Source organism: Miniopterus natalensis, chromosome 11, assembly GCF_054644295.1.
Source record: "Miniopterus natalensis isolate mMinNat1 chromosome 11, mMinNat1.hap1, whole genome shotgun sequence".
In the NCBI taxonomy this organism is placed as follows: Eukaryota; Metazoa; Chordata; class Mammalia; order Chiroptera; family Miniopteridae; genus Miniopterus; species Miniopterus natalensis.
Window position 1 is genome coordinate 49322605 of NC_142091.1, and position 25767 is coordinate 49348371.

Consider the following 25767-nt stretch of genomic DNA (forward strand, 5'->3'; position numbering starts at 1 on the left):
CAGTGTGGATGTGCTGGGTGCCATGAGCAATGCTTAGAATTATGGAAGAGCTAGGTGTTTTTGGAGAACCATGGAATATTCTGTTGCGGAACGATTAACACTTACTGAGTGCCTACTTTGTGCTGGATACCATATAATACGCTGTTCGGATGCCACTGTGACATATGGAAGACTAGACATAAATGAGCCTTGATAAGATAGCACTCTGTGAAAGGGCTGTTTTTCATGTATGAACCATTCTGTGCCCCAATTAATTAACTCAAATTGTTATACGTGGACCAGTGGTCCATGTACTTGACACCGTGTTCCAACATAAAGGATTCTTTAAAATAAAATAAAAATATATATTTTTATTCACTTCAGAGAGAGGGAGAGGGAGAGAGAGAGAGAAACATCAATGATGAGAGTAATTGATTGGCTGCTTCCTGCATACCCCCCAATATGGGGATGGACCCCGCAACCCGAGCTTGTGCCCTGACCGGGAATCAAACCGTGATCTCCTGGATCATAGGTTGATGCTCAACCACTGAGCCATGCCAGCCAGGGACCATAAATGATTCTTTATCTGAGGATATTATGAATATGACAGTAGGATTTGTTGAGATTGGTTACACTGTGCTCACTCTTGAGGTTAATCTGTTTATGTACAGTGACCCTGGTTCTCTGTCTTTGGTTCCTTTCACTAATGAGCTGGTGAGAACTCTTTGTCATTGTGGCTGAGCCAAGGTTTTGGTTCCGTCTGGATTTTCCTTTGAATGCCCCATACTACTTAGGTCACAGAGGGTATGAGTGGGATGTTAATTATTTCTTCAGGGCCAATGTTGCAATCACCTAAAATGTTTTAGTGTTGTTGTTGCTTGTAATTATTCAAAGCGTGGTCTTTATGGACTAGGTCTTTATCAAATCTCATCTATGGAAGGCTTTTCTCTTCCCAATATATTTAATATATTTTGCTTTTTAATCCCCTAGTGAGTAACAGCTTTTTGGGACTGAGGTCTGGTAGGAAATGGATCTTTTGTTGGGCACAAAGATGGATATCATGAGATTTTCTGTGTAGCACCATTAACTAGCCTCCTGGGTCAATGTAACTTACTTTATTATTATTTCACTTGCTCTTGTAAGTATCATGCAGGATACATGATCTTACTGATTCTAACACCATCCATGAGAGCAGGTTCTACTCCCATTTTACAGATGAAGAGGCTAAAGGTAAGAGAGGCCTAGAGACAGAACAGGGATTGGAATCTCATTGTGAACTTTGGATTTCTATAATTTCTTTTCTTTTTTAAATACATCTTTATTGATTTCAGAGAGAGGAAAGGAGAGGGAGAGAGAGAGAGAAACATCAATGATGAGAGAGTCATTGATCGAGCCCACAACCTGGGCGTGTGCCCTAACTGGGAATCGAACCCCGATCGCCTGGATCCCAGATCAACGCTCAACCGCTGAGCCACGCCCGGCCGGGCTCTATAATTTCTGTAATAACACTTTCCAAGTGTTACCGAGCAAACTGCAGTTTGGAGGATTTGAGAAGGAGATAAAATTGGAGAAAGTTGGATTATTATGGTTGTTGATGTAGAAATAAGAGAAAATTGTATTTGTGAAGCTACAAAATGTTGTACAGTTCTCTCTCCCACGTTCGCTTTCCCAAGGGTATGTAGACCCCTCAACCTGGGCCCTCATCATGACTCAGAGAGTGAAGCAGTTTGCCCACTATGACCTCTGATTATGATTTATGAAACAGGATGTATCCAAATTTTCGCCACGTTGGAGCTATTCAATTTTCTCTAATGGCCCTTATCTGAGAATTATGTCTATTCGTGGCAGCCACAACCAGTAAGTCATTAGCTTAAAGTACACTTATTGTTAATTTTAGCACCCTGGGACCTGGGCCCAATGAGAGAGGGCTCTCACTTTTGCAAATCAAAGCTGAGGAACATTCGAGCAGCTGACTAACAGTCACATCAGGATGGGTTAGAAAGTAAAAAGGGATCATTAAAAAGTTAAAGAGTAAAGAGCAGTTGACTAGCTGCACATAGTTCTGAATGGCCTCCTTCTGGCTGCCTCCCTACTGCTAGGCACTGTCCTCACCAGAGGAGAGAATGAGCCAGTCTCTACATGGAGCACCCTTGTGTGCCAGGTGCTTCACATGTGTGATCTTACTGATCTGCATGGCGTGCCATGAGGAAGGAGCCATTGCTCTCATTTATCCTTTATCAACCCTCTAAAATTCTTCTTGAACCTGAGCAGGGCTGAGGTCTGGGTGGGTGCCCTCTACCTGATACATAGTCCTTTAGGGCTGTCCAACCAGGGTTTTCAGTGCCTGAGGGGGCAAGGCCTGGCTCCCTGAGGTCTGCTCTGCCTACTTGCTGGCCTCTGTCGCCTGGCAGCTGTGAGGGGCCACTGGGGGTTCCTCAGGGGAGCCAGAGCTCTCTATATTTCATGAGGCTCGGTCCATTCAGCAGGGCTGGGCGACAGCTTGCGTCTCCCCTGGGAATGGGGGTTCTTAAGGTATCTGATTGCTGCAGGATGCTGGCCACCACACCTAGCGGTACTGAAATATCTCTGATGACTCTTGCCACCCTCCTACAGGTCAAACAGCAGCCCAGAATGAGGGTAAGGAAGGATGATTATTGTCGTTACTTCCCAAAGCTCATCGCAGCCCTCCAGGTCCCCACCTCTTCAGCCCCTGGCTTTTGTGGTCCCCTTGGGAGCTTACATCTTTCTCTTAAATAAACTGCTGGTGGTCTCATTCCCTGGAGTCCATCCACTCCACTGGTCACCATGGGACCTGAAATTCCACTCTGATCATTTCCTGCCCCTATCTCAAACACCTTCAATGGCTCCCTACCAGCCACAACATAGAATCCAAAGAACCAATTCCTTTCATATGCAGGGCCATAGAGGCCCCTTCTCTCAGTCCCTGTGAGATATCTGGGTTTCTGAATACCTGTTGCATTTTCTGGTCTCCTTGCCATGGCTTGCGCTGCTCTCCTGGCATGGATAGTCTGTGTCCCATTTCACCTGACAAAATCTCACCCTGCATTTAAGACCCAGATGTCACCTTCTCTAAGAAGTCTGCCCTACTCCTCCCCCCCCCCCCCCCCAGCTGAAAGTGACCACTCTGTTTTCTGAATTCCCATGCCACTGAGATAGTTTCCTCTAAACTCCACCACCAGCCCGGCATGCTCCACCCAGCCTTTGAGAAGCACTTCCATGCTTACTGTCCTGTGCCTTTCATGTGCTCTCCCATCTGCCTGCATTCTCTCCCTCCCAGGCCCCTGGCCTTCCTCTATTTCCACATTCTTTCAAGTGTCAGCTTTGAGATCAGGTCCTGAGAAACTTTCCCTGACCTCTTCTCCCCACCTTCCACTCTCACCTAGTACTGCTTGGAAGCCCTCTGGACCTTCCTTAGCATCCTCTTGGTTACCTGTGGCTTCAGTTTTCATGCAGGATTGGGACTGTTTGTGGCCCATGTGTCTGTCTGTCTGTCTGGAGAATGTGATGGACACAGAGCTGGGGGTGAGGAGGAAGGCTGGCCAGCTGGGTCTGACCAGACAGTGCGGACTACAAGAACTCAGAATGGATGGGGCCTTTGGCTCAATGGATATTAGGATGCAGAGCCCTTTCTAGGCAGCAGGAATAGTTGCAAAAGACCCTCCCACAATCGTCCCACTGAGGACTCATAACATGAGCTGGGACAGGCACCTTCATCTCCCATTACCGGGGAGGAAGCTGAGGTTCCTCCAGCAAGAGCCCACCCAGTCATTCAGCAAATGTTGATTCATCTGACCGTTATGCAGGAGGCGCTGTCTCAGGAAGGGGCCCTGGGGATCCAGCAGTGGGCAGGACAGGCCTCTAGTCCTGGGCCCCTCCGCAGAGAAAGATGCTAAGCTACTAATTTCACAGTGAACTGTTTAATTACAGTTGTGGAAAATTCTATGGGATGAGAAATAAAGAGGGGTAGGGAGTCATATAATGAAGGACTTGATTGCATCCCCAGGTCTCATTCCTCTTTTACCCCCACTCCTGCCCCCGCCCCCGCCCCCGCCCGGGCTGCGTCCTCCTACCTAGAGCTTAACTACTTTCCACAATATTTACTGTCCTGTTCCTGTTGACAGCCCTAATGGATTCTGCAGATTAAACAATTTTAGCCCGGCTGTGAGCTGTACTCCGATTGGGCCATTAGACAACGGCAGAAACCGCCCTTGCCCCTGGTTCTAATTGAATAATTTACTGTAAATAGCCTCTGGTTCCTCTAGAGTCTAGGCTGGCTTGTTAGCCAAATGGAGGTGAGTAAGGGCTGCCTCTAATGGGATGCAGGAGAGAAATGAGCTGTCCAAATGAGCGGTTGTCCCAGCAGGTGTTGAATTAAATCAGTGAACTTTTAAGGCTTCAATTTTTTGGAAACTAGCCCCTTCCGGTGTAGGAGGCATAGCCCAGAGCCCTGCAAAACCAAGGTTGCAGTTCCAGGGTGAAATTTCTAGAGAACTGGGGAGGCTTTTGGGGTCGGGAGAGGTGGTGGAGTTTCCTCTTTCCTGCTCACTCCCATATGTGTCCTTCTCACCTCTTTCACAGGCAAGGTAGCATCTCTGCCTTGAGCTATGTCTCAACTCCTACTTCCATGAGAAAGGACACTCCCTCTTTGAGGCTACTGTGTGCCAAACACAGGATATGATATGATATGATATGATATGATATGATATGATATGATATGATATGATATATGATTACAGGGTGTCCCAAAAACATGTGTGCACACTTTAACAGCTGGTAGCTCAATTGATGTTTCTTTCTTTTCAGCTAGACTAAGCTTTGAATGCAGGAAATTCATCCTAAAATGCCACTAGAGTTTAAAAACGAAGTTGAATGATAAACACTGCCTTTATAGTTATTCAAAATGTGTATACAGTTTTGGGGGGCACTGGGTGTTTCTGCCTAAAAAAAGGGAACAGCTGATAACTCACTTAGTTTTCACTGCTTTCTGGGTTTAACTGATTTGAAGCCAGACTAAGCTTTGAACAAAGAAAATTCATCCACTAGACTTTTTTATGGGGATACATAAAAGATAAAGTTTACAGTACAAAACCGGCACACAAATACTGAACGAAATGATTCTTGATGTTTGTGATTCCATTGCTTTGAGTTATCAGCAGTGCCTGGACCAGAACGGTCATCAATTTGAAAACAGGCATTGACAAAAAAAAGTATTCATTTTTGTAGAATCTTTTAAATTTTGAAAACGAACTGTATGTTAATAAACACTGGTTTTATAATCATTCCAAGTGTGTATACATTTTTTGGGGACACGCTGTATTATTAGGGACTTTTGTGAGTGGTCTCATTCAGTCCTCATGAGGCTTCTGGGAGACAGGTGTAATGTGAGAAAACACCTTTATGGGGGTTGATGATTTTCCCAAGGCCACGTACTGTGAGGCAAAGAGTCAGCATTTGAATCCAGATCTGTCAAACTCCCAAATTTAAGTTCATGTTGCAACACTAGGGAGGACAGATAGCATAGGGCAAGGGGATACCTTGGGTCCATTCTTGGCTTCCTGACGTGCTGTGTAGCTTTGGAGGGGTTCTACTCTGAGTCCCTGCTCTTTAAAAGGAGTTTGGCTCAGGGCAGAGGGACAGGGTGGCTGCAAGGGTGGCAGACCAGGGGGGCTTTCCTGGGGGCTGCATGCTTGAAACAGGTCTCTCTATAAACCTAGTGACACGTTAGGCTTAACTGGGACTGCGGTGTCCCTCTCCTGATCCCTTTAGGGCCCATGACTCTGTCCATGTCATGAAAGGAACCAACAAATGAGGAACAGGGGAGATTGCCCCACTGTCTCTGCTCTTCTTCCTCCCACCATTTAGGTGCAGTTTTTGTGATTTGTTTCATTTTTCTGAGAATTCCTCTGCCCTCTGGCTGTGTCACTGAGGGCCGGCCCTAGGTGAAGCTGCTGGGTTAAACTCTTTGATATTCCCCATGCCACCTTTTAGATATTCTCTCTTACCTGTTTCTTATTCCCAGTGAGCATGAGCTGTAGCTCCTCTGAGACCTAATCAGAATCACAGTCCCAGCTTTGAGCAGTTCGTTGTGTAGGATCCTGTGCCTAGTCCCACATTGAGCAAGATGTCGTTTCAGACATCAAGGAGTCTTGTCCCATTAGGGAAAGGAGGCAGGCATAAATAATGCAGTCTGTTACTGGGGCAGTGATTCATATACTGTCCAGATGTCCCCAAGAGGCCTCCCCAGCCTCTGGGAACACATGGGATCACATGAACTAAGGTTTTGTTAGCTGGCAGCCTCCACCAGCATAACTGCTGGGAAACTATGAATGAAATGGATAAACAAGGACATCTTGCGACGGCGCTTTAACAAAACCGAGCTATATTAGATTTATTGCGTTCCCCTCAGCCGAGAGTCCAGTGGTCCCTAATGAAAAGCATACTGGTTGTCTGGGCATGACTTGTTCCTACTATGCCCTTTGCTGGCCTCTTGTCCCACTGCTTTTGCCCTAAAGGCCCCCAGATCAATGATTAGGGATCTGTTCTAGAATTCCATGGTCGTCAAGCTGTGTTCTTGGAATCTACCTCTTAGAAATTCAGGACATCTGCTTGCATCCAGGCTCCTGCTCCTGACAGCTCTCCCTCAGGGTCCCTCAGATGTGACTTGATCAGGTCCAGAGGCTCCTCCAATACTCTAGGATGTGCTGCACCTACTCACAGAATCCTGACCGGTTCACCCTTTAAAGGACCTTAAACTTCCTTCTGGTCTCTGTCTCCTCAACTGCTTTGAGCTTTAATTCCCTCGTCAACAGTTTTTCTCTGCTCCCCTTTTCTTCTCCATGACAACGATGGCAATAAAATAAGGTCTGCTTGTTCACGCTCTCTGATCACATCACGACTTTGCTCGGAGGAGTCAGTGTTCCTCTTTCTGGTTCCTTAGTCAGACACATTGAAAAGGGAATAGGTACCTCACTTGGTTATTTCTCACTTTTTCTTTTGTGTCATACTTTTCAGGCGGGTGACTCACTGGGCTCCCAAAATACATTTTCTCAGTAATGATGATAATGGTAGAAATAACAATGCCGAGGCCAGTGACGCACACTGTCATCGTGAGAGATGCTTCACTCGCTTCATCTCATTTTCCGAGTAACGTTTATCTGATCACAGGGCCGAGCACGCAGCAGACTCTCAGCACACAATAATAATAACAGCTTCTATCTACTGAGCTCGCATCTCTATTCCTGATCTCATGCCGTCGTTATAGAGTTCTGTAAAACAGATATTAGTCTCAGTTATAGATAAAGAATTAGGGCTCAACATAAAGGTATTAAAAATCCATTGAATTCCTCCTTTCAACAGGCAACATAGAGTGCTTGCTGAGTGTCTGGCTCTTCGCTTGGTGGCGAGACCACAAGTGGTTCTTGCCCTTGAGGGGCTCACAGTCTAGTGGGGCCCGTAGTGGCAGTGAGTCTCTGCAGTTATCTAAAGCCCTAGTTTATTCTGGACCCCTGCCTCCCCATACTTTTTTAATCAGGGCATTTATTCTTTATTCCAAGCCTCATAAGGGGTACTGTATGTCCAGCCACATCACCATTAATTAAAGTCCGCCCCGGTCCTTTTCTCATAAGGGTCACTTGTAATCACACAGTAAGAGTTTAATTTTTGTGGGCTTAGCTCCCCCGCCTCCGCTGTATCTTTCCACCGGTTCATACTTGTGTTTTCTTGGAATGTCTTGAAATCTGCTGTCGTCAAGCTCAGGGCTTGTCAGGTGACAGTCAACCCTGTCTTTTATTACTTTACCCAGGCAACGGTGATAGAATCTCCATTTTCCACAGGGAGGGCTCCTTTGTTGGCTTGGAGAAAGAGGTGGCAGAGAGGGAGGAGTGGGGAAGGGGCAAGGCAAGGCAGGAGAAGACAAACCGGTGGGGAGCTTGCTTAATGGGGGAAGAAGGATGCTGTTGTCTTGATCCAACCTGTGAAGTGCAGGCAAGCCAGGTGGGTCCTCGGTGCTGGGACTGGGGCCCCTGGGACCTGGTTCACCCTGATTAGTTAGCCCGCTTTTGCCTGTAGAGAACCCAAATCCTCGATTAAATAATATCAACTCCATTATCTTACATAAGAGGAAGCCTAGAGGTGGGCCCAACTCCAGGGTCAGTCGGCTCAGGGGTTCAGTGACCAAGGACCTAGAGCTTTCTTCTCTAGCTAGGTCCTGTCTGATTGCAAGATGTTTTCTAGCAGCAATGAAATAACATTCTTCCTTGTTCAGGTCCACTGGGAGAGATGCAGGCTGACCTTGTGGCTTGCAGTTAGGAGAAAATTTTTCCTAGAAGTACCTTGTGTTGGCTCATGGGTCTGAATTGAGTCACATGTCTCTATTCCTGAACCATTTACTGGCAGTTTGGGTGAAATGACATCATCTGGAGTGGAATGGGTTTGGGGAAGCAACCACCATGCCCATTACAGAGTCACATTTTCCAGGCATAATCGAAGTGAATAAGCCGGTGTTGTGATGGTGTACAGCTAGGGAATTAGCATGTAGAGTAGCCAGATTTAGCAAATAATATAGGATGCCCAGTTAAATGTGAATTTCAGATAAACCATAGACTTAAGTATAAGTTTTTTCCCATGCTATGTTTGCTGGTCCCTGTGTTCCAACATTTGCTACAAAGCAAGATGGGTCAGGCACATACTTGACTGTGGGAGATAAAAGATTGTGGGAGTTCATAGTGGGCTGGGGACTTAGAACCAGGATCAGATCTGAGTCTTGCATTACTTGTGTGAGGACGGCTGAGTGTAAACTGGTTCAAAAAGCAGAGGAGGGCTAGGGGGCTTTTCTGCCACACCTGCCTTGGCTCCTTGTGCTCAGGATTTGAGAGAGAAAGTGATTGCACCTCCTCTGTCGGGGCCCTCATTGACCCCATCCCACCCTCTCTTTCCAGGGTCCCGACCGCTGCGGGCAGGCTTTGCTGCAGATCGGGATCAACATGATGGCGCTGCCTGGAGGCCGCCACGTGGACTCCATCACCCTACCGGGTCAGCGGTAAGTCCCCACAGCTGCCTCTCAGGGCTCCCTAGGCCTGGAGGCTGGAGCCACTGGGGGCCCTCGGGGTTGGTGAAGGTCCTCTCTGAGCCTCTTGGAAGGGTCAGTCTACCCTTAGCTGTCTTCTCTTTCCCCCCAGGGCACCAGGGAGAGAACTGAGCTCAGAGCTGATCCTTGGGAAATAACTGTTGCCCTGAGTTGGGCAGTAGGGGGACCAGGGGGGTGAAGGAGGAATATACCGAGCAGGTGAAGCCCAGATGATGAGGCTGGGAGGAGAGACTCAGGTGCCCCATCAGATCCTTGGTTCCCTTGTGTGTAAAATGGGGGAGATAATAGTACCAGCTTCATAGGGGTGATGTGTAGATTAAATGAATTAACATGTATCAACTCTCTGTCATGCCCAGAGAGCTGCACAGGGGGAACTGTTGCTTATTGAGTGTCTGCTGTGCACCAGGGGTCCTTTGTGGCCCTTCATGTAGGGATCGTGGTGGGGGGGTGGTTGGTTCTTCCAGAAATCCTTCCTGTGACCCCTCTTAGCAAGTGACCTCACTGAGAAATCACAGACAGACACTCTCAGCAGCCTAATATTGTAAACCAGGAGAAAGGTGAACAGATGTAGATGAAGTGGAGTCTTGGTCTTCCCAGTTCCTGTCCCAACCAGGCAGTAGGTCCATACCTGTGGAGCCAGATGGCAGTAGCAACCCTGACAGTAGTACTTAGGACACCTCCACGGAGCCTCATGGGTCCCTGGAAGGTCAGACCAGAGCCTGTGCAGGGGGTGAGGAAGCTGTCATCATTAGGCAGTTGAGGGCAGTGGTTAGGATTTGGGACAGCCTCAACTTGATTCTGGGTTCTGTTACTTGTTAGCTGTAACCGCGGGCTTTAGTTTCTCCATCTATGAAACAGATATTCATACTTACATCATCAGGTTGTTATGAGAGTTTGGGGTAATTTGCATTACCCGCCTGACAGAGGAGCTGCTCCATCAGTGTCAGCGTCTCCCAAGGAGGACTAGGTCCCCGGAGAAGAGCACACGGGGCTGGGGTAGATTAGATCCTGGCGGCCCCTCAAGCCTCTGGGAACCACTGACATCTCTCTCGCACCTCCAACCCCCTCAGAAGTTCTAAGGATAAAAGGAAATTAAATCACACAGAAATGATTTAGAAATTAGATTTAATTCACCTGTGGTCACCCGAGGCCTGAAAATATTAAATGGAAAGTTTCAGAAATAAACAATTCATAAGTTTTAAATTGTGTGATGTTCCGAGGATCGTGATTAAATCTTGTGCTGTCTTCCTCTGTCTCGCCTGGGACATGAGTCATCCCTTTGTCCACGCAGGAGACGCTACTTGCCTGTTAGTCACTGAGGAGCTGTCTCAGTTATCAGATTGCCTCCTGCGGTGCTTGTGTTCCAGCAACTCTTATTTTAATAGTTACTTTAAAAGTTACTTTACTTTAAAGCCACAAGAACAGTGATGCTGGCAATTTCAACATGCCAGGGAGAAGCCAGAAAGCACTTGTTATGTATCTTCGGAAGGTTAATATCAGCCCAGGGCTATGTCGGTGCCTATGTCTCCCATTCACCTCACTTCACCTCATCACACAGGCATTCGAGTCGTCTCACGTCCCAAAAAGAAGGGTAAATACAGCTCAATAAGGTATTTTGAGAGACTACATTCACAAGACTTTTATTACAGTATATTGTCATAATCATTCTATTTTATTGTTTAGTTACTGTTGTTAATCTCTTCCTGTGCCTAACTTATTCATTAAGCTTTATCTTAGGTATGTACTGGTAGGGAAAAGCAGTATGCCTCGTGGTTTCAGACACCCACGAGGAGTCTTGGACCGTATCCCCTGCAGATGGGGGGGGATGCTGTCTTCTTTAGGAGGCAGGATAGAGTTCCCAGTTGATATTGTACAGTAAATACCTTGGTAGGAAAACCCTGGACCGTGACTCCAAGAGTCCTGGCTGGTCATAAACCCTGCAACCTGAGAAAATGTTTGTTTAGGTGCTCTTATCTTTACAGGGTGGGCTGCAAAGAGAAGGTGGCATTTCCTCTAATAGAGTCACAGACTGGCATTGGCACTGGGGAAGCACGATCCCTGTGCCTAGCGACCTCTCAATCGTGTGTGCTCTGGGGTCATGTACGTGGGCCACATTCACAGAGAAGACCCGTATGTATTTACAGGATGTTGGAGGGGGTAATTCATTCAATCCGAGGCTGCACTATGGGCAGACAATAGGAGGCACCTCTTCTTCCCTCTCGTTCCAAGCTGCGGAGACCTCTCTCTCGGGGAATAACACTATGGTTATTGTGCCCGGATAAATAATTAATGCTCGGTAATTGACTTCTTTCTGTTGTGTTCTGCCAAAACTCAATTTCACTCTATGGTGCCGTAGTTCATCTCTATATATAAAATAAATAAATGCTGTCGAGTTGTGTGGGATCATCCAGCAGCCTGGGTGCATCACACGGGTTAGGCCTTTGGTATTTGAGACCCTTATGAGTAAATAGCATCAAAAGGGCTTTTCTAGGTGCAGGCTCATGGGCAAGAACAGAGGGCAGGGAGCAACAGCATCTCAGGCCAGGGGCTGGGATCCCATGCTGAGCTGGCGTGGGTGTCAGGAAGGGATGTGACAAGGTTCGCAACTCTGACTGCATCCTGGGAAGCTTTATATTTAAAAGTAATAAGATAAGCAAGCCAAAGTAAAAAACCCTACTCTTGGAAAATTTAATGTGGGGCTAAGTGTTTTGTGAAAGCTTACAGGCCTTGGAATTAGATTTGGGTTCAAGTCCCAACTACACTTCCTACCAGCTATGTGCCCTTGGCTGGCCTTTAACCTAAGCACAAGTTTTATCTTCTATAACAGGATGGCGGTGATCATTGCTTTAAAAGTCTGTGTAAGTACTGGGGTTCAAGAAAGAAGGTCTCTCTAGGATGGGCCCAGGATGCTTGGCAGTGCACAACCCACACTTCACCAGGCCATCCGGTGACATCAACCAGCCCTTCCTCCATCCCTTGGTAGTGGAAACACCTGCGAGTTCACGTCCAAACACCTCCCTGGAGGTTCCATGATTTATTGGTGGGAGTGAAGAGGGCAGGAGATCTGCTCTTTGGAGAGCAGGAGGCTGTGGGTGCTGTGCCCTAGCTGATTTTGTTTTCTTCTCTGGCCTCTGGGCTCCCACCTTTGCATCTGGGCTGTCGGTCCTCCCCTTGGCTCTGGGCATGGGGGCGATGCTGCTGGAACCTAGCCTTGGTGGTCAGCCATGTCGTCAGCACGTTGGTATCTATTTGCATACTCCCTCTGTCATCATGCATAGCTCTCATTTTCTGCAGGGATCCTGATGGCACACTTCCTTCATTAACCATCTCTATGCATAGGTTCCTGTGGGTGGATTGGAGGCCAGTCTGAGGGATTCACTGTGAATCACTTTCTCCCATGGTTTCTGTTCAGCCTGGAGTCTGAGATGAGCTGGGGCTTGGGTGCAACTGCAGCCAGTGGCCAGCAGCCTCCTGGGTCACTGTTGGCCTGCTGGTGAGGAGCCCTCCAGCCTTCTGAAGGCAGTGGGGACTGTCACGGGCCAGCCTGTCTCCAAGCAGATAATGGCTTGCATGTGTGTGCCCCTGGTCTGTGGCTGTTTTTCTGCTGCCGGGCTGATTTCTGTGCCTGCGGTGAAATGTGCAGACTGTAATTGTCAATGGGATAATTCGATATTTTCCTGTTGTTTAAACCAAAAGGAAGGCCAATCAAAGTTAGAATCAAATTCCCTCCCTTCTCAACATCTCCCAAGAGAAATCCGCAGAAACAGAGGGCGTGACCTTGTGAAGGCAAAGGGACAGTCATTCAACAGTTATTTTAAGAAGAGAGGTTAGATTTAAATTCCCAGACAGTGCTGGGAACTGGGATCATAGAAGCATGGAATGCAGTTGCTGGATGGTCCTCAGAGCTCACCTGTGTCATCCCTTCCTGATAAGATGGGGAAACTGAGGCCCAGAGAAGGGGATGGAGCTGCCAAAATGCTCTTCAGGCCCCCTCCTGCCCATTGTGGAGTCCTGCCTTCTCTGGGCTGTGCTTCTTAAGCTCATTCCCCCACCGAGACTTCAGTTAGTCCCAGGAGCTCTGTGTCCAAGCCCCCGTATGATGATCTGTAATAGATGCCATTTCATGCATTCACTCATTCATTCAAGTGAGATTTACTTTGGACAAAGAACTTACTTTCGACCAGGCCCTGAGTAGTACAATAATGATTTATGTAAATATCATCCTTCCTACTCAATAATAAATGTCCTGAGGGCTGAATTTGTTTCTGATTCATGTCTGTGCTCCTATGATTAGAATGCACACAGTAGAAACTCAATAAGTGGTTGAATGAATAAGTGTTTAATAAATGTTTGATGAATGAATGACACATGGCTGAGGAGTCTCAGGTGACTGTGAGAATTAAATAACTTAGATTTTGTTTCTTTCTCCAAAATATACCTATTTCCAGCAAGCTATTCTCATTCTTTTTGGTAGAAAACTGCTGCTTAGAGGGAAAGAGTAAGCTAGAGTTTTATCTTCATTAATTTCAATACTCTTTCTGAGTGAAAGCCAAAGGTTTAATTGGTTGATGGAGTCAGAGAGCTGGAGAGACATTTTTTTTTTTCCTAAAGAATAGTGATTCAGAAATACTTTTAGTCTTTAGTTTTAAATTCACTGGGAAAAAAGTCTGCAGTTTTATCATTGAACCTCTTGCAGGAGAATAGAATGCAGTGGGGAGCATGGGCTAGGAGCCAAAGTCTGACCAGCCCTCCCTCCCTGCACCTGCTTTTCACTAACCTACTGTGTGTCATCAGGCAATTTCCCCCTCTCTGAGCTTTAGTTTCTTCATGTGAGGATGAGGAGGGGCAAAGCTTCCCCAGGGACCCTTCCGGCTTTATAGTCTAGGAATCTGTGGGTGAGTTTTGGATAGTCTGTTCTCTTTTCTGGAAAAAATAAATCTCACTTTAGTGCCTCAGGGCTGGGAAAGCAATCCATTGACCCAAACAAGGTCTTCTATTCCTTCCTATGACTTGCACAGAGGTCTAGTGTTTGCCTTGGAGCTGGGATGGAAATTGTAAGACATACCAGAGTGGGAGCCCCTTCCAGCCCCTTCCAGGGCTGTGCCCTGTTCAGGTTTTATAGAAGCCTTGGGTATATTCAGAAGTGTTCTATGGGGGGGGAGGGGTATAGGTTGCCCTACTTTGATGGGATACAATACAGATAAATTTCTAAATCCCAGCACTCCCACATGCTTCATGATTTCAAGCCCTTGCTTTTGACTTCACCCCCCCCCCATACTTAGCATCTTGCCATTTTCTCAGCATGTGGTGCGATGCTTTCACTCCTTTGCACATGCTGTTTCTTCTGTCTGTAACCCTCTGCTTCATCTGCGGGAGGACTTGAAGGCATCCTTCAGTGCTGGCCTAGGGGCTTTCTCAGAGAGTCAAGCTTGGGCTAAGCCTCCCTTCCCTGTGCTTCCACAATTCTTTCCGCGTACCTCCAAGTGCCCTGTGAAGCACAGGGAGCCATAACTGCTTCTTTGCAGTCATTCATTCATTCATTTATTCACTCAGTGCTCATCGAGTGCCTATGAAATGCAGGTGCTGTGCTGGGTGGAGAGGATGTCACTGTGCAATAGAAGGCCCTGCCCTTTCACAGCCCAGTACCTGACACACTGGGGTGCCTAGTAAGGTTTGGGGGCCATCACAAAGTGTTCTCGGCATGGTAAAGTGCTCCTTTACAGAGAATTCACCACTTCCCACAGCAGGTGGGATAGAGTAAGGCAGAGACATCATAATTCTAGACTCTGAAGGAACAATTGAAGTCCATTCTAAGTGAAAAAAGATTAAAATAAACCAACAAGAGTGTAGGCATAGGTTTCCATAAACTATTGACCCCCAACATTTGGGGAACACCAGATGCCAGGCCACCAGGGTTCGCTGGGCATGAGGAACTGATACCAGCAGCTGGGGGCCAGGGTATGGATGTGCTGAGCTGGGAAACATTGTTCCCTTTGGCATCTGAAGGGTGAGGCACTGTTTCCTTCCCCCAGTGATGGGCTTAGACAAACAAAGTGGGCAATCCAGGGGCAGAAGCAGAGGCAGAGCAAGGCCAGTGAGGGGGTGGGGAGAACTCTTTACAGCTGGAGTCCTGAAAGGGTCACTTCCTACCCTGTGTGCCTGGCCTTCCGGGCTTCCCTGACATCTGTGACGATGGGGCCAGTGGGCCAGCGGTTCTGTCTTGACTTGAAACAATGTATAACCGATTCTCTCCCAGAAAGAAATGAGGCAAGGGTTTGAAAAATGACTTGACACACCATAGCCTAAATGATCACGAACTGTAAAAAGGCTGTTGATATGTCATGTAAGGGCAGTCTAGTATAGTAGAAAGAGCCCTGGCTGTGGATTCGAGGGTTTGAATATCACCTAAATTGCTAAAGATATCAAAGAGCCTCGTACGATAGTCAAGAGCAAGGCTCTGGTCTCAGACTACCTAGCTTCTTATTTCCACTTATCCAGTGAGTGACCTTGGTCAAGTCACTTAACCTGTTAAAACTCAGTTATGTGAGCCTTGTGAAATTGTTTTGAAGGTTAAGTGAGTAATCAAGATTGAATCAAGCCCTTAACACAGTGCCTAGAATGTAATAAGCACTCAATAATGTTAGTTTTATGATCACTATTAGCAGTGAGATTTGGACAACTTATGTAATGCTTCTAAACCTCAGTTTCTATATCTGTAAAATGGGATGGTAATCTCCAACCGTGTAACAGCTGTAAGGACTAAAGAAGGGAGCGCTTGGTACACAAGGGTGCTCTATCTATCGTTGATAATCCTCCCTGCTTGCTGTGTGGGTAGTTAGTTCCCTCTCACTTTAGAAACACTTTAGGGAGCCCATTGTTTCATACTGCAATTTCTTAGTCTGATACTATGCTACTCCTTTCTCCTACACCAACTCCACCCTGAATAATTCCAGCTTACAAAAAATTCATCCGACCAGTAGCCTGGTATGTGAAGATGATTGTGGTTACATCTGGCTTTGTGTTTAGAATCTGCCAGGCTCCAGAAAGCCCAGATTTTGTGGCTTGGTCACCTCCTTCCAGATGTTCCAGGAAAGCTGCCATCAGAGAGCAAGGAGTGGGGTTACTTGGGGAGTAGGCATCTGCTTCTCTCAGGGCCTCTGCTGAGAACTGCACAGGGCTCCTGTGAGCCCCACTCACCGTCGGGGATGCCCTCCCTGCTCCCTAGGAATGGGGGCAATGTTTATAGCATCAGGCTCAGATTCTAGTTCACTGTGGAGACAGAGGAAATCTAACCCTGGTCCTGGCCCCTGGCCCCTGGCCCCTCCAGCGCCTTGGCTGGAAACCCTACCGGCTCCACGAAGGGAATGTGATTCATTGCCAGTCCATCTGCTTTGACCTCAATTTTCAATTTCCTTCCTCTGTGTGAGTAATCAGAGCAGTTGCCTGTACTTGCAAAGGAAAGATTTCATGCATAGTGAGATGGCACCTTCAAGTTCATTGCTTAAGACAATTGAACCACTGGGAGTTGCGAGGTGCAGGGACAGCAAGCAGCCCTCACTGCACAGCAAGAGCTGCCCAGTTTAACCAGACTTTGTATATTAGGATTAATCAACAAATCCAGTAGGAGAGGTGGAACCCAGAGGATCAGAAAGCTAATGACAGAGAGTCAGGCAAGCTATGCAATTATGGGATGCTCAGCGCTAACACAGGCCAAACCTTAATGAGCCGCAGTCCCTAGACTCTAAAATTGAGAAGAGCAGCTCATTATGTGGCGGCACAGTGGCCAAGTCTGGGAGTGGACTGGCTAGTGGTGGGGCCATGCGGGTTCACCGGGCCTGGTCCCCTCCCCAGGAAGGTTTGGGGTCTCTTTGATGGACTTCTCTGCAGGGCCGGGCCCCTTCTGCTGTGGCCTTGTATATCCCACTTGTCATAGTGCCTCACATTGAAACCAAGCAAAATAAAGCCCCAGATCCCCCCTGGATGGGTTTCCTATCTCAGCCCAGGCAGTACCATCACCCAGACAAGAAACACAAGAGTCAGCCTCACTATTTTCCTCTGTTTCACCCTCATATTTTCTCATCTCCCTCCCAGGTCATCTGCTTCTTCCTGTCCTATGTCACTGCCCTTGTTCAGGCTTCTGTCCTCTCTTTGTTTTATAACCATCATCTCCCAACAGTTCACCCTCTTATCTAGTATCTAACCCTGCTTTGGTTCATTTTCTACTAACTCTCTGCACAATTATGTCACTGCCCTACTCTAAGATGTTTTCAGTGGCTCCAAACTGCCTTCAGGATTAAATTCAAATTCTGAATCACATCAAGGTCTTTGATCAACTGGTTCCTGTGTGTGTGTGTCTCTCTCTCAATATGATTTTATTGATTTCAGATGGAGGAAGGGAGTGGGAGAGGGAGATAGAAACATTGATGACAGAGAAACATCGATTGACTGCCTCCTGCATTCCCCCTACTGGGGATTGAGCCTGCAACCTGGGCACGTGCCCTGACGAGGAATTGAACCGGTGATCTGGTGCATGGGACGACACTCAACCAACTGAGACACACCAGCTGGGTGCCCTGTTTCTCTCCTTAGGCCCCTTCCTGGCCACTCCCTCACAGGCCCCTGATGCTTGCTTGAGTCCAATGAAACTTCTTGTCATATTGCTATTTTTGTACCTCAAGGCTTTTTCACATTTATGTGGCAATCCTTTTGCCCTGTCATCCTGGCCAACTCTTCTCCTCTAAGAACTGGGCGAATGTCATTTCCTTTGTGTACATGTTCCCAGGCGAAGTCAGGCCCCCTGTCTCCTGCGATCCCAGATTCCTGCTCACAGCTTTGTGGTGGCCATGTGGTGTTCAGTTGATAAGAGCAGAGATGCTGGACTCTAGAGACTGAGTTTGCTTAATGGCTTCACTACTTACTCACCATGTGACCTCTCTGGACAGAAGTCTCCTGGTCTGTAAATGGGGGTAATAATAGTCTTTCTCACAGGATTGTGGAGAGAACTAAAGGAGATAATACAGAGAGAGGGCTTCGAACACTGCCTGCTAACTGCTGGAACACAGCACATCAGCAACTGTTATAGTCATCGCCACACTGGATTCCTGGTTTTTGCCTGATTGGGCTCTTGACTGAGCCAGGGGATTTTCTCCTGGTCAGCTTTGTCCTCAGCTCTAGAACTGGCTGGTAAGCAGGTGCACAGAAAACACGGGGACATCAAGGCTCCAGGCCTGGCCCCACCATGCATTGACTGTGGAACCTGGTGGGACAGGAAACCTCTTCCGGCCTCTGCCCTCTGGGGGCCCTTCTGGAGGGCAGCCCAGCCAATGCAACACGGCGTGAAGGATCTTCTGTCCCTGGAGTCTTCCCACAATTGAGAATAGAGAACCCTTGGTCAGAGCCTGAGGGTGAGGTTAGAGCGAGGGTGTGGTGAAGGAAGGGGTCCAGGTGGTGGGGAGTCCATGCAGCTCTGCAGACTGGGTAGACTGGCTCTTGACCGCCCTCTAGCGGTGACTTCCCTACTCTCACCTGCATTTTCCAGAACCACACAGAGGTATCAGGATGGCAACTGACATGTTCGATCTGTGAGTGCTCTTAAACGTTCAACTTCAGCAAATGAAGAAATCTCTTCTTAAAGGAAGGAGGAGAACAGAACAGGAAAGCCAAAGCCAAGCCCTTTTTTAGTTTACACATCAGGTCCCATGCTTAGCCATGGAGGTTGAGGGCAGCTAGGGCTGACTTAGTGCCTGTGAGAATGTACTTGTAATTTTACCTGGCAGTGCTGATACGCCATTTGGACAGAGCACAGCCTTTTATAAAGCACTTGGAGTAGCATTAAAAACATAGGGTCCAGAGTCCGGCAGGCTGGGTTCAGAGCCAGACTTTGCCACTCACAAGCTGGGTGATCTCCAAGCTTCAGTTTGCTCATTTGCACAAGTAAGATAATACAAGGATGCTCCTCACAGGGTCATTGTGAAAACTACATGAGATGATACATGTGAAGCCGACCACATGATAGTTGGCACAGGGCCCAGCCTCAATAAATGTTAGCGATAATGCTTCTACATGATTTTCCCCCTTGACCCTCATAACAACCCAGTGAGACAGACAGCACAACAGTACAGATTCTTGTCATTCCTATCTGATGCTTAATTCAGTTTTAGGAACATACACTGAGCATCTTCAGTGTATCAGGTACAGTGCTAGGGGTGGCGTGTAGGGAGGACACGGCAGACACAAGCTCTCCTCTGCTTATCAAAGAGTTAAACATTTGAGACTAGTGTCTTGATCGGGGAAAGACAGGGTGTCGCAAACATGCGGGAAACATGGGACATAAGTTCATGGAGGAGCCTGAGAAGCCTCCTTCAGAAGAGACACTTAGGCTGGGATTTTGAGGCACACAGGCATCAGCAAGGGGAAGAGGAGATGGGGGAGAGGGATCAGTGTGAGCCAAGTCTGAGAGGCTGGAAGTCACAGCAGAGGGACTGAAAATGGGGCTGGGACAGTGGGTTGGAGGTGAGGGAAAAGGCAGGTAAGGGACTGTGGCTCAGAGAGGGCACGTGTCGCATAGAAGAATGCACTGCTATTAAGGGGCAGGAGTGGGCGGAGGACAGATGGTGCTTCCTCATTAGGTGTCCTTGCTGTTAGTACCGTCAGCCTGGTTTTCATACATATATTGGCAATGCACACGCACACATGGATCCTTTTCAGCTGTTGAAAATGAGTCGTGCCTGCGCTAATAGAGGCTAGGAAATGTTCACAGTGCCCCCGCTCTCTCTGAGGGCATCCGAAATGCCAGGGTTTGACAGAGTGAGATGATGAGCTCTGAGTCATCGAGAGGAGGCAGTTGTCGAATGCACGCACTTGCACTGGCTCATTGGACTGGAAACAGTTACCTGGAGCCAAATTCATGTTCCTTGATTTTTCTGAAATAAACAACAACCTGCACTATCAGGGTGCTGGACCGACAGGGGAGGTGGCCAGGGCTTTGGGGTCAGGCAGACCTGGATTGAAGTCTAGGTTCTGCTGTTGACTAGCTCTAGGCACTTTCTGAGGTTCAGTTTTTCCTCCTCTGTAAAATGAGGATAACAAATAGTCCTGCTGTGAATACAAGCTAGATATTGTGTATGCAAACGCTTGCTATGTGCCCAGCATACAGAAAGCACTCAGTAAGGTTTTCTGTATAGCAAGCTTGGAAATATGCTAGCTTTTTCTGATTGAATTTTTAGAGTGGTTAAACCTCTTGCCTACCTTCAAGCCCTTCTGTAGATTGATGGAAGGCCTCGACCTAGAGAAATGGATGGGGCAAAGTGACGTTATCTGTGCCCCTTCACAAATTACCCCCAGTTATTAGCTTTGAGGTATATGGTAGCCCCCACTGCCCCTTCCCCAGCATTCCTGGGGACATCTGAAATGTAGGATCCACCTCCTACCGTGTTAGACTGGGGATTTCTGGGTAACAATCTGAAAACTCTTTCTAGTGCTACAGCTTGGAGCAGAGGGTCAGTGCAGGAGATGGCAGAGAACACAGGACCACAGAGGGAAAGAGGCCAACCCCAGGGTGATAGGTGGATGCAGGAGGCATTTTGTAGCGTCCACAGAAGGCTTTCTCTCCTTCCTGGTTCTGGCATTGCACAGATGGATAAGCTGCAAGTTAGAAACAGGACTGCTGTGAGCTGTACACCGAGAAGGTTCTACACGTAAAGTGTGAACTTGGAGTTAGGGATGGACTAGGGTCTGCTCCTTACACAAAAGCTGCAATGCACAGAAAGGCCTGTGCCAGGGCAGCTCAGCATGGGATTCAGAAGCGGAGCAGAAGCAGGCTCATGAAAACAGTGGGAGATTTAAACCAGATCAGAGAAGCAACACTTCCTTGAGTTACAACCGGCTGGGGCTTCACCAGGGCCTTCGTGAGGAGGGGCTGGAAGTTAATACCCCAACCACACTGTAAATTATTTATAGCTTGTTGCATAAATAATTATGCTTAAGTTAACTGTTTGGTAAACAGTTTATAATTCACTGCATCACAGAGGTTAAGGCATGCTAAATTAATCTGTGTTGTTTTTAGAAAGTTCTTAGTGACAGAGCCTTCCAGGTTGGGTTGGGGAGAGGTGTAGGGTCAAGGGGGACCCAGCTGACATCCGATGACAAGATTCCTGAGATAACTCAGAAAGAATTCTCCTGTTTATTTAGTGTGAAACCCAGAGTGCTTGCAATGGCTTCCAAGGTCCTACGTGATCTAGCCCTACCTAGTCCCTTCTCCGAGTGCACTTCCTCTAATCTTTCCCTCGCTCCCTGCCCTCTAGCCCACTTAACCTATCTCTGGACTGTTTCTCGAGCAAACCAGGCATACTTCCCCAGGGCCTTTGCACTGTCTGTTCCCCCTCCGGAATGCTCAGTGCCCACATTTCAACTTAGTTGATTCTCTAACCTTTCTGAACTGTTTGCTCAAGTCTTACGTTCCTAAAGAGCCCCACCTGACCACTTATTTAAAATGGCAATTACCTCCCTGCCTCCTACAGGGACAGTCTTGTCCCCACTTATTTTGATTCTACCCTTTAATAGGAATTACCAGCTTGTAACATACTACATACTTTTAAGTTTATTATGGTCTGTTTCCCTTGCTATAACGTACCCTTCACGGGGCAGGGATTTTTGTTGTTGTCGTTTGTTTGTTTGCCAGTGTACCCCAAGCAGCTAGGACGGTTTCTGGCACGTAGTAGGCACCAAGGGAATATTTATCGAGTGAATGACTATTCAGGGTGGGACTGGTGAGAACACGGAGGCTGCATTTTCTGCATGGATGCTGGGAGTGCCCAGCAGCTTTTGGAATGCAGCGTTTTGGGGGGTCCGGCCTGTGAGAGGGGCTGGACATCTTCAAAGGAGGAGACAGCGGTCCCGTTAGACTTAGCCTGTCAAACCGAACTCATCTTCTTGCCTTCTGAACCTGTTTCTCCAACTCTCTCAGTAACTCAAGTAAAAAAATCTGCGTCACATCTTTGATTATCTCGAGTTACTCATCACAGGGTGAGTCAGTATCGGAGCCCTGTTGATTTTATCATTCTGGTTTTAATTATTCTGGAATAATTATTCTCCAGGGCCGTTGCAATCACCGTGAACATTTCGGGGGAGGCAGGGTTCAAAGCTGTTCTAAGCACACAGAGCTTCATCATCTCTTGTTGTGTAGGGTTCAAAATCACGGTGCTCTGCCTTCTGAGCGTGCCTCGCCCCCCCCCCCCCCACGCTGCCCAAACGAGCCTCCCCGCCCTGCCTGCTTCCCATTCTACCCCCAGAAGTTTCTTCTCAGTGTGGCGCTTTGTTGGAGAGGAGGTTCCTGTTGGACGGGCTTTGAGAGTTCACAGTCGGTGCCTTGCACTCACCTGATACCGGAGAGACAACCCTCGGAGTTTCAGTTACGGCTCTCAAATTGTCCTGCGGTGCTTCCCAGTCAGCACCCAGTGGCTACTTTGGGGTTCTCCTTTCTCATAGTCCTCAGGTGCCACCGTATTGCTTCCTTCCTCTTTCTCGCCTACAGATGACACCAGGCAGGTCCTGTAGCTCTAGGTAGCTTGTCCTCACCTGCCTGCATTCGAGGTTTGTGGGGATGTCTGAACATCTCGTTTTCTTGTAAATGCTATCCGTGGGGTTTCCGTGTTGTTACCTAATTGCTCTGTCAGGTTTTATGTGGGGATCTGAAGAGGTTAAAAAAACTATGATGCCACCCCTGTCACCTTTCTCGATTTTTTCTTATTTCTCTTACTTTTAAGTAACTAAGCTCTGATGATACAGCTTTCTTAATTATGATGCTTGAATAATCACTAACACATATAACACTACCTGTCAGGGATGGTTGTTCTGAGCGAATGTACAGGTAAGAAATGGTGACTGTGACAGCCGGAGATGACCAGTGGGGCCCAGACAGCGTGCCACTGCCCAGGAGGGAAGGTGGCTGTGCCGGTGGGCCTGGCGGGACCCGCAGCTAGAGTAATGCCCAGTGCAAGGCGCAAAAGGAAGAAGGGATGACAGAATCACCCAGTGCCACCTGGTGGCTGCCTGAATTAGTCTTTTTTTTGGGGGGGGGGGTGCAATATGTCTGAGATGAACTCTGGGGACTCCTGGAAATACTTGAGACTTACGGCACATCATTTTGGTATGAGAGTGAGGTTGGGCTACATTTTTAAATGTCTGTCTTTTCTAGACCGTGCGAGCTTTCCAAGGGCAGGCAGTGATCACCAGCACAAGGCCTGGCACATGATTAGCATCAAACATGCTTCATGAAATCAGGTCGATCAGGGATTGACTGAGAGACACTGATTAATGTTTTAAACCTTATCGAACCGGTTGAGAATATCGTATGTCTGTTACTGTATCACGTGGGGACAGACACGTCCCCTAAGAGCTCAGATCTCCCCTCAGCCACTTCCCTGGGGCTTGAGTATATACACACACACTTCACCGGAAACCATTTACCTGTAAGTTCTGAGAGCTGGGACAGGGATTGCTCAGGGTCCGAGCTCTACCCAGCCAGGGCCCTGCTTTAGTGGAGTATAGGAATGTTTGCAAAACTATTTGTATAAAAGGTATTTCTGGTTCTACGGATGCCTGCTTCAGGTATTTCTATTTAAAACAAAATTTTTTATTATTGTCTTTTGTGGGACCTAGTTAGTTACTTGTCTGACTCTCAAACTTTTTACCACAGTGCAGGGAACTCACCTATATTTTGCCTGAGATCCCAGCCAAAGACAGAATCTGAAAATCCTGAAATGCAGTTCCAGCAGAGGAGGGAGTGAGTTCGGGGGGCTCCCGTGTGCCAGGCCAGGGCTCTCATGCTCATCCTGAGAAACACTCTGCAAGTTCAGAAAACACCTGCAGCTGGTGGAGCAAGGCTTACGACGCTGTTTGATGTTCCCAGGCAGTCTCTGGTTTGCTTGATTCAATGAAATATTTATTGCTGCCTACTATGTGTCAGACTCCGCGCTGAGTGCTGGCGATGCTGAGATAAATCAGACGGTGCCTGTCACTGAGGGAATCTCCAAGTCTGCTGGAGGAGCAAGGCAGGTGGAGAAACTGTGGCGTGATCAGTAGGGGCTCAGTCTTTGGAATCAGGCTGCTGGCATGGAGTTCTGGCTCTCTTAAGTCATGTAAGTCTTCCGTATCTTCACGTTTTCATCTGTAAAATGGAGCCAATGGCAGTGTGCACTTAATGAGGTTATTGTGAGAATAAAATAATGCTTGATGAGTGCACAGCCTTTGGGGCACTGTGAGAGTCCAATAAAAATTAGTTATTATTATTGGTGGCTTTTGTCTACTTTCCCTTTTCCTGTGACTTCAGAACTGCTTTTCCTCCTATTCTTCATTTTTTTTTTTCCAAGCTAAACACAGCTCTGTCACTGTCTTAATGGTTTAGTTGTAACTTGGGCAGTTTGGGTGCAAAACATGCTGGGAGAAGTCAGGCTGGATGGGAGGCCTATCGATGCCTCGGGCAGCCAATCCATTTTGCCTTCCACCTGCTGACCGGCTGGGAGCCCCTGGCATCCTCTCTTGTCTTTGTCAGAGTCAGCCTTGGGGCGTGTGTGCCTGCTTGCCAGGAGCTGGGGACTAGCCACTGAGGGGGTTAAGAGGAGGCGGGATCCACAGCTTTACTTATCTGCTCGGTTTAGTCTTCTCTGTGTTTAACCTACTTGGGGAGGAGGAGGTATCTGTTTAAACAAGCTCTCTAAACAGAAGTTATTTTAAGCTCATTCTTAAAGGAAACCAGATTCCTCTTTCCCCACAGGCGCCCGCTGTCCTGTCCTCGTTTCTGAGGCGGTCACCCTGGAAGTGGCTCCTGACACCGGGCAGCCAGGAGTGGGTGTGGCCCGAGAGCAGTAATTACATCTCTGGGGCCAGGGATCCCAAGGGAGCTCCAGTTCAAGGCCTGCTCAGGCACTTAGGGAGGGAGCAGGGTCATCACGAGCTGGTCTGAGGGCCTGCCTCTGCCAGAGGGAGGTCTCCCAGAGATAGCTAAGCACAGAAGGTGCAGGGTTCCTTGCCTGGCGTTCGGCCATTGGTGGGCTCCAGGGCAGATAATGGGGCCAAAGGGTAGATACACCCAGCTAGGCTTGCCAAGCTTCTTCCCCTGAGAGAACAATTTCTGTCCTCTAGCCTATCTGGGGACCCCTTCTCTTCCACTTTCGGGCTCTTTGAGGAAGCTTCACTCCTGGCTCTGTGGCCAGGTTCCACGTGCCCATCCACTGGCGCTCGGTTTCTCTAGGTCTCCCTTCTGTGGGGCATGTGACGCAAAGCCAGAGAGACAACTTGTCTCAGCCTGGGCTTCTGGCTGGAAAGGAAGCAAGGAAGTGAGGTTCTTTCTGGGGGATGGGGTGAAAGGTCCTCAGGCCTGTCATCTAGACACCTCCTTCCCCAAACCCTGTATTTTTTAAAGATGGGACAGCCCATTTATGCATATAAATTCTTCAATTAATCTCTCCCCCTCCACCCCCACCTTCCCTCTGAGATCCCTCAGTCTGTTGCATGCTTCTATGTCCCTGGATCTATTTTGTTCATCAGTTTATTTTGTTCATTAGATTCCACATATGAGTGAGATCATGGGATACTTTTTCTCTGACTGGCTTATTCCACTTAGCATAATATCTCCAGGTCCCTCCATGCTGTCCCGAAGAATAAGAGATCCTCCTTTTTTACAG

At 47.8% G+C, this 25767-nt stretch overlaps 1 protein-coding gene across 1 annotated transcript in view; it reads left to right on the plus strand.

Moving 5' to 3' along the window:
* The window catches only part of INSC (INSC spindle orientation adaptor protein), a 114073-nt gene that overhangs the window by 24121 nt on the left and 64185 nt on the right, over positions 1-25767 (plus strand). The window contains exon 2 of the mRNA XM_016225219.2: positions 8937-9037. Coding sequence (XP_016080705.2) covers positions 8937-9037 — 101 coding nt within the window. The remainder of the gene's footprint in view (positions 1-8936; positions 9038-25767) is intronic.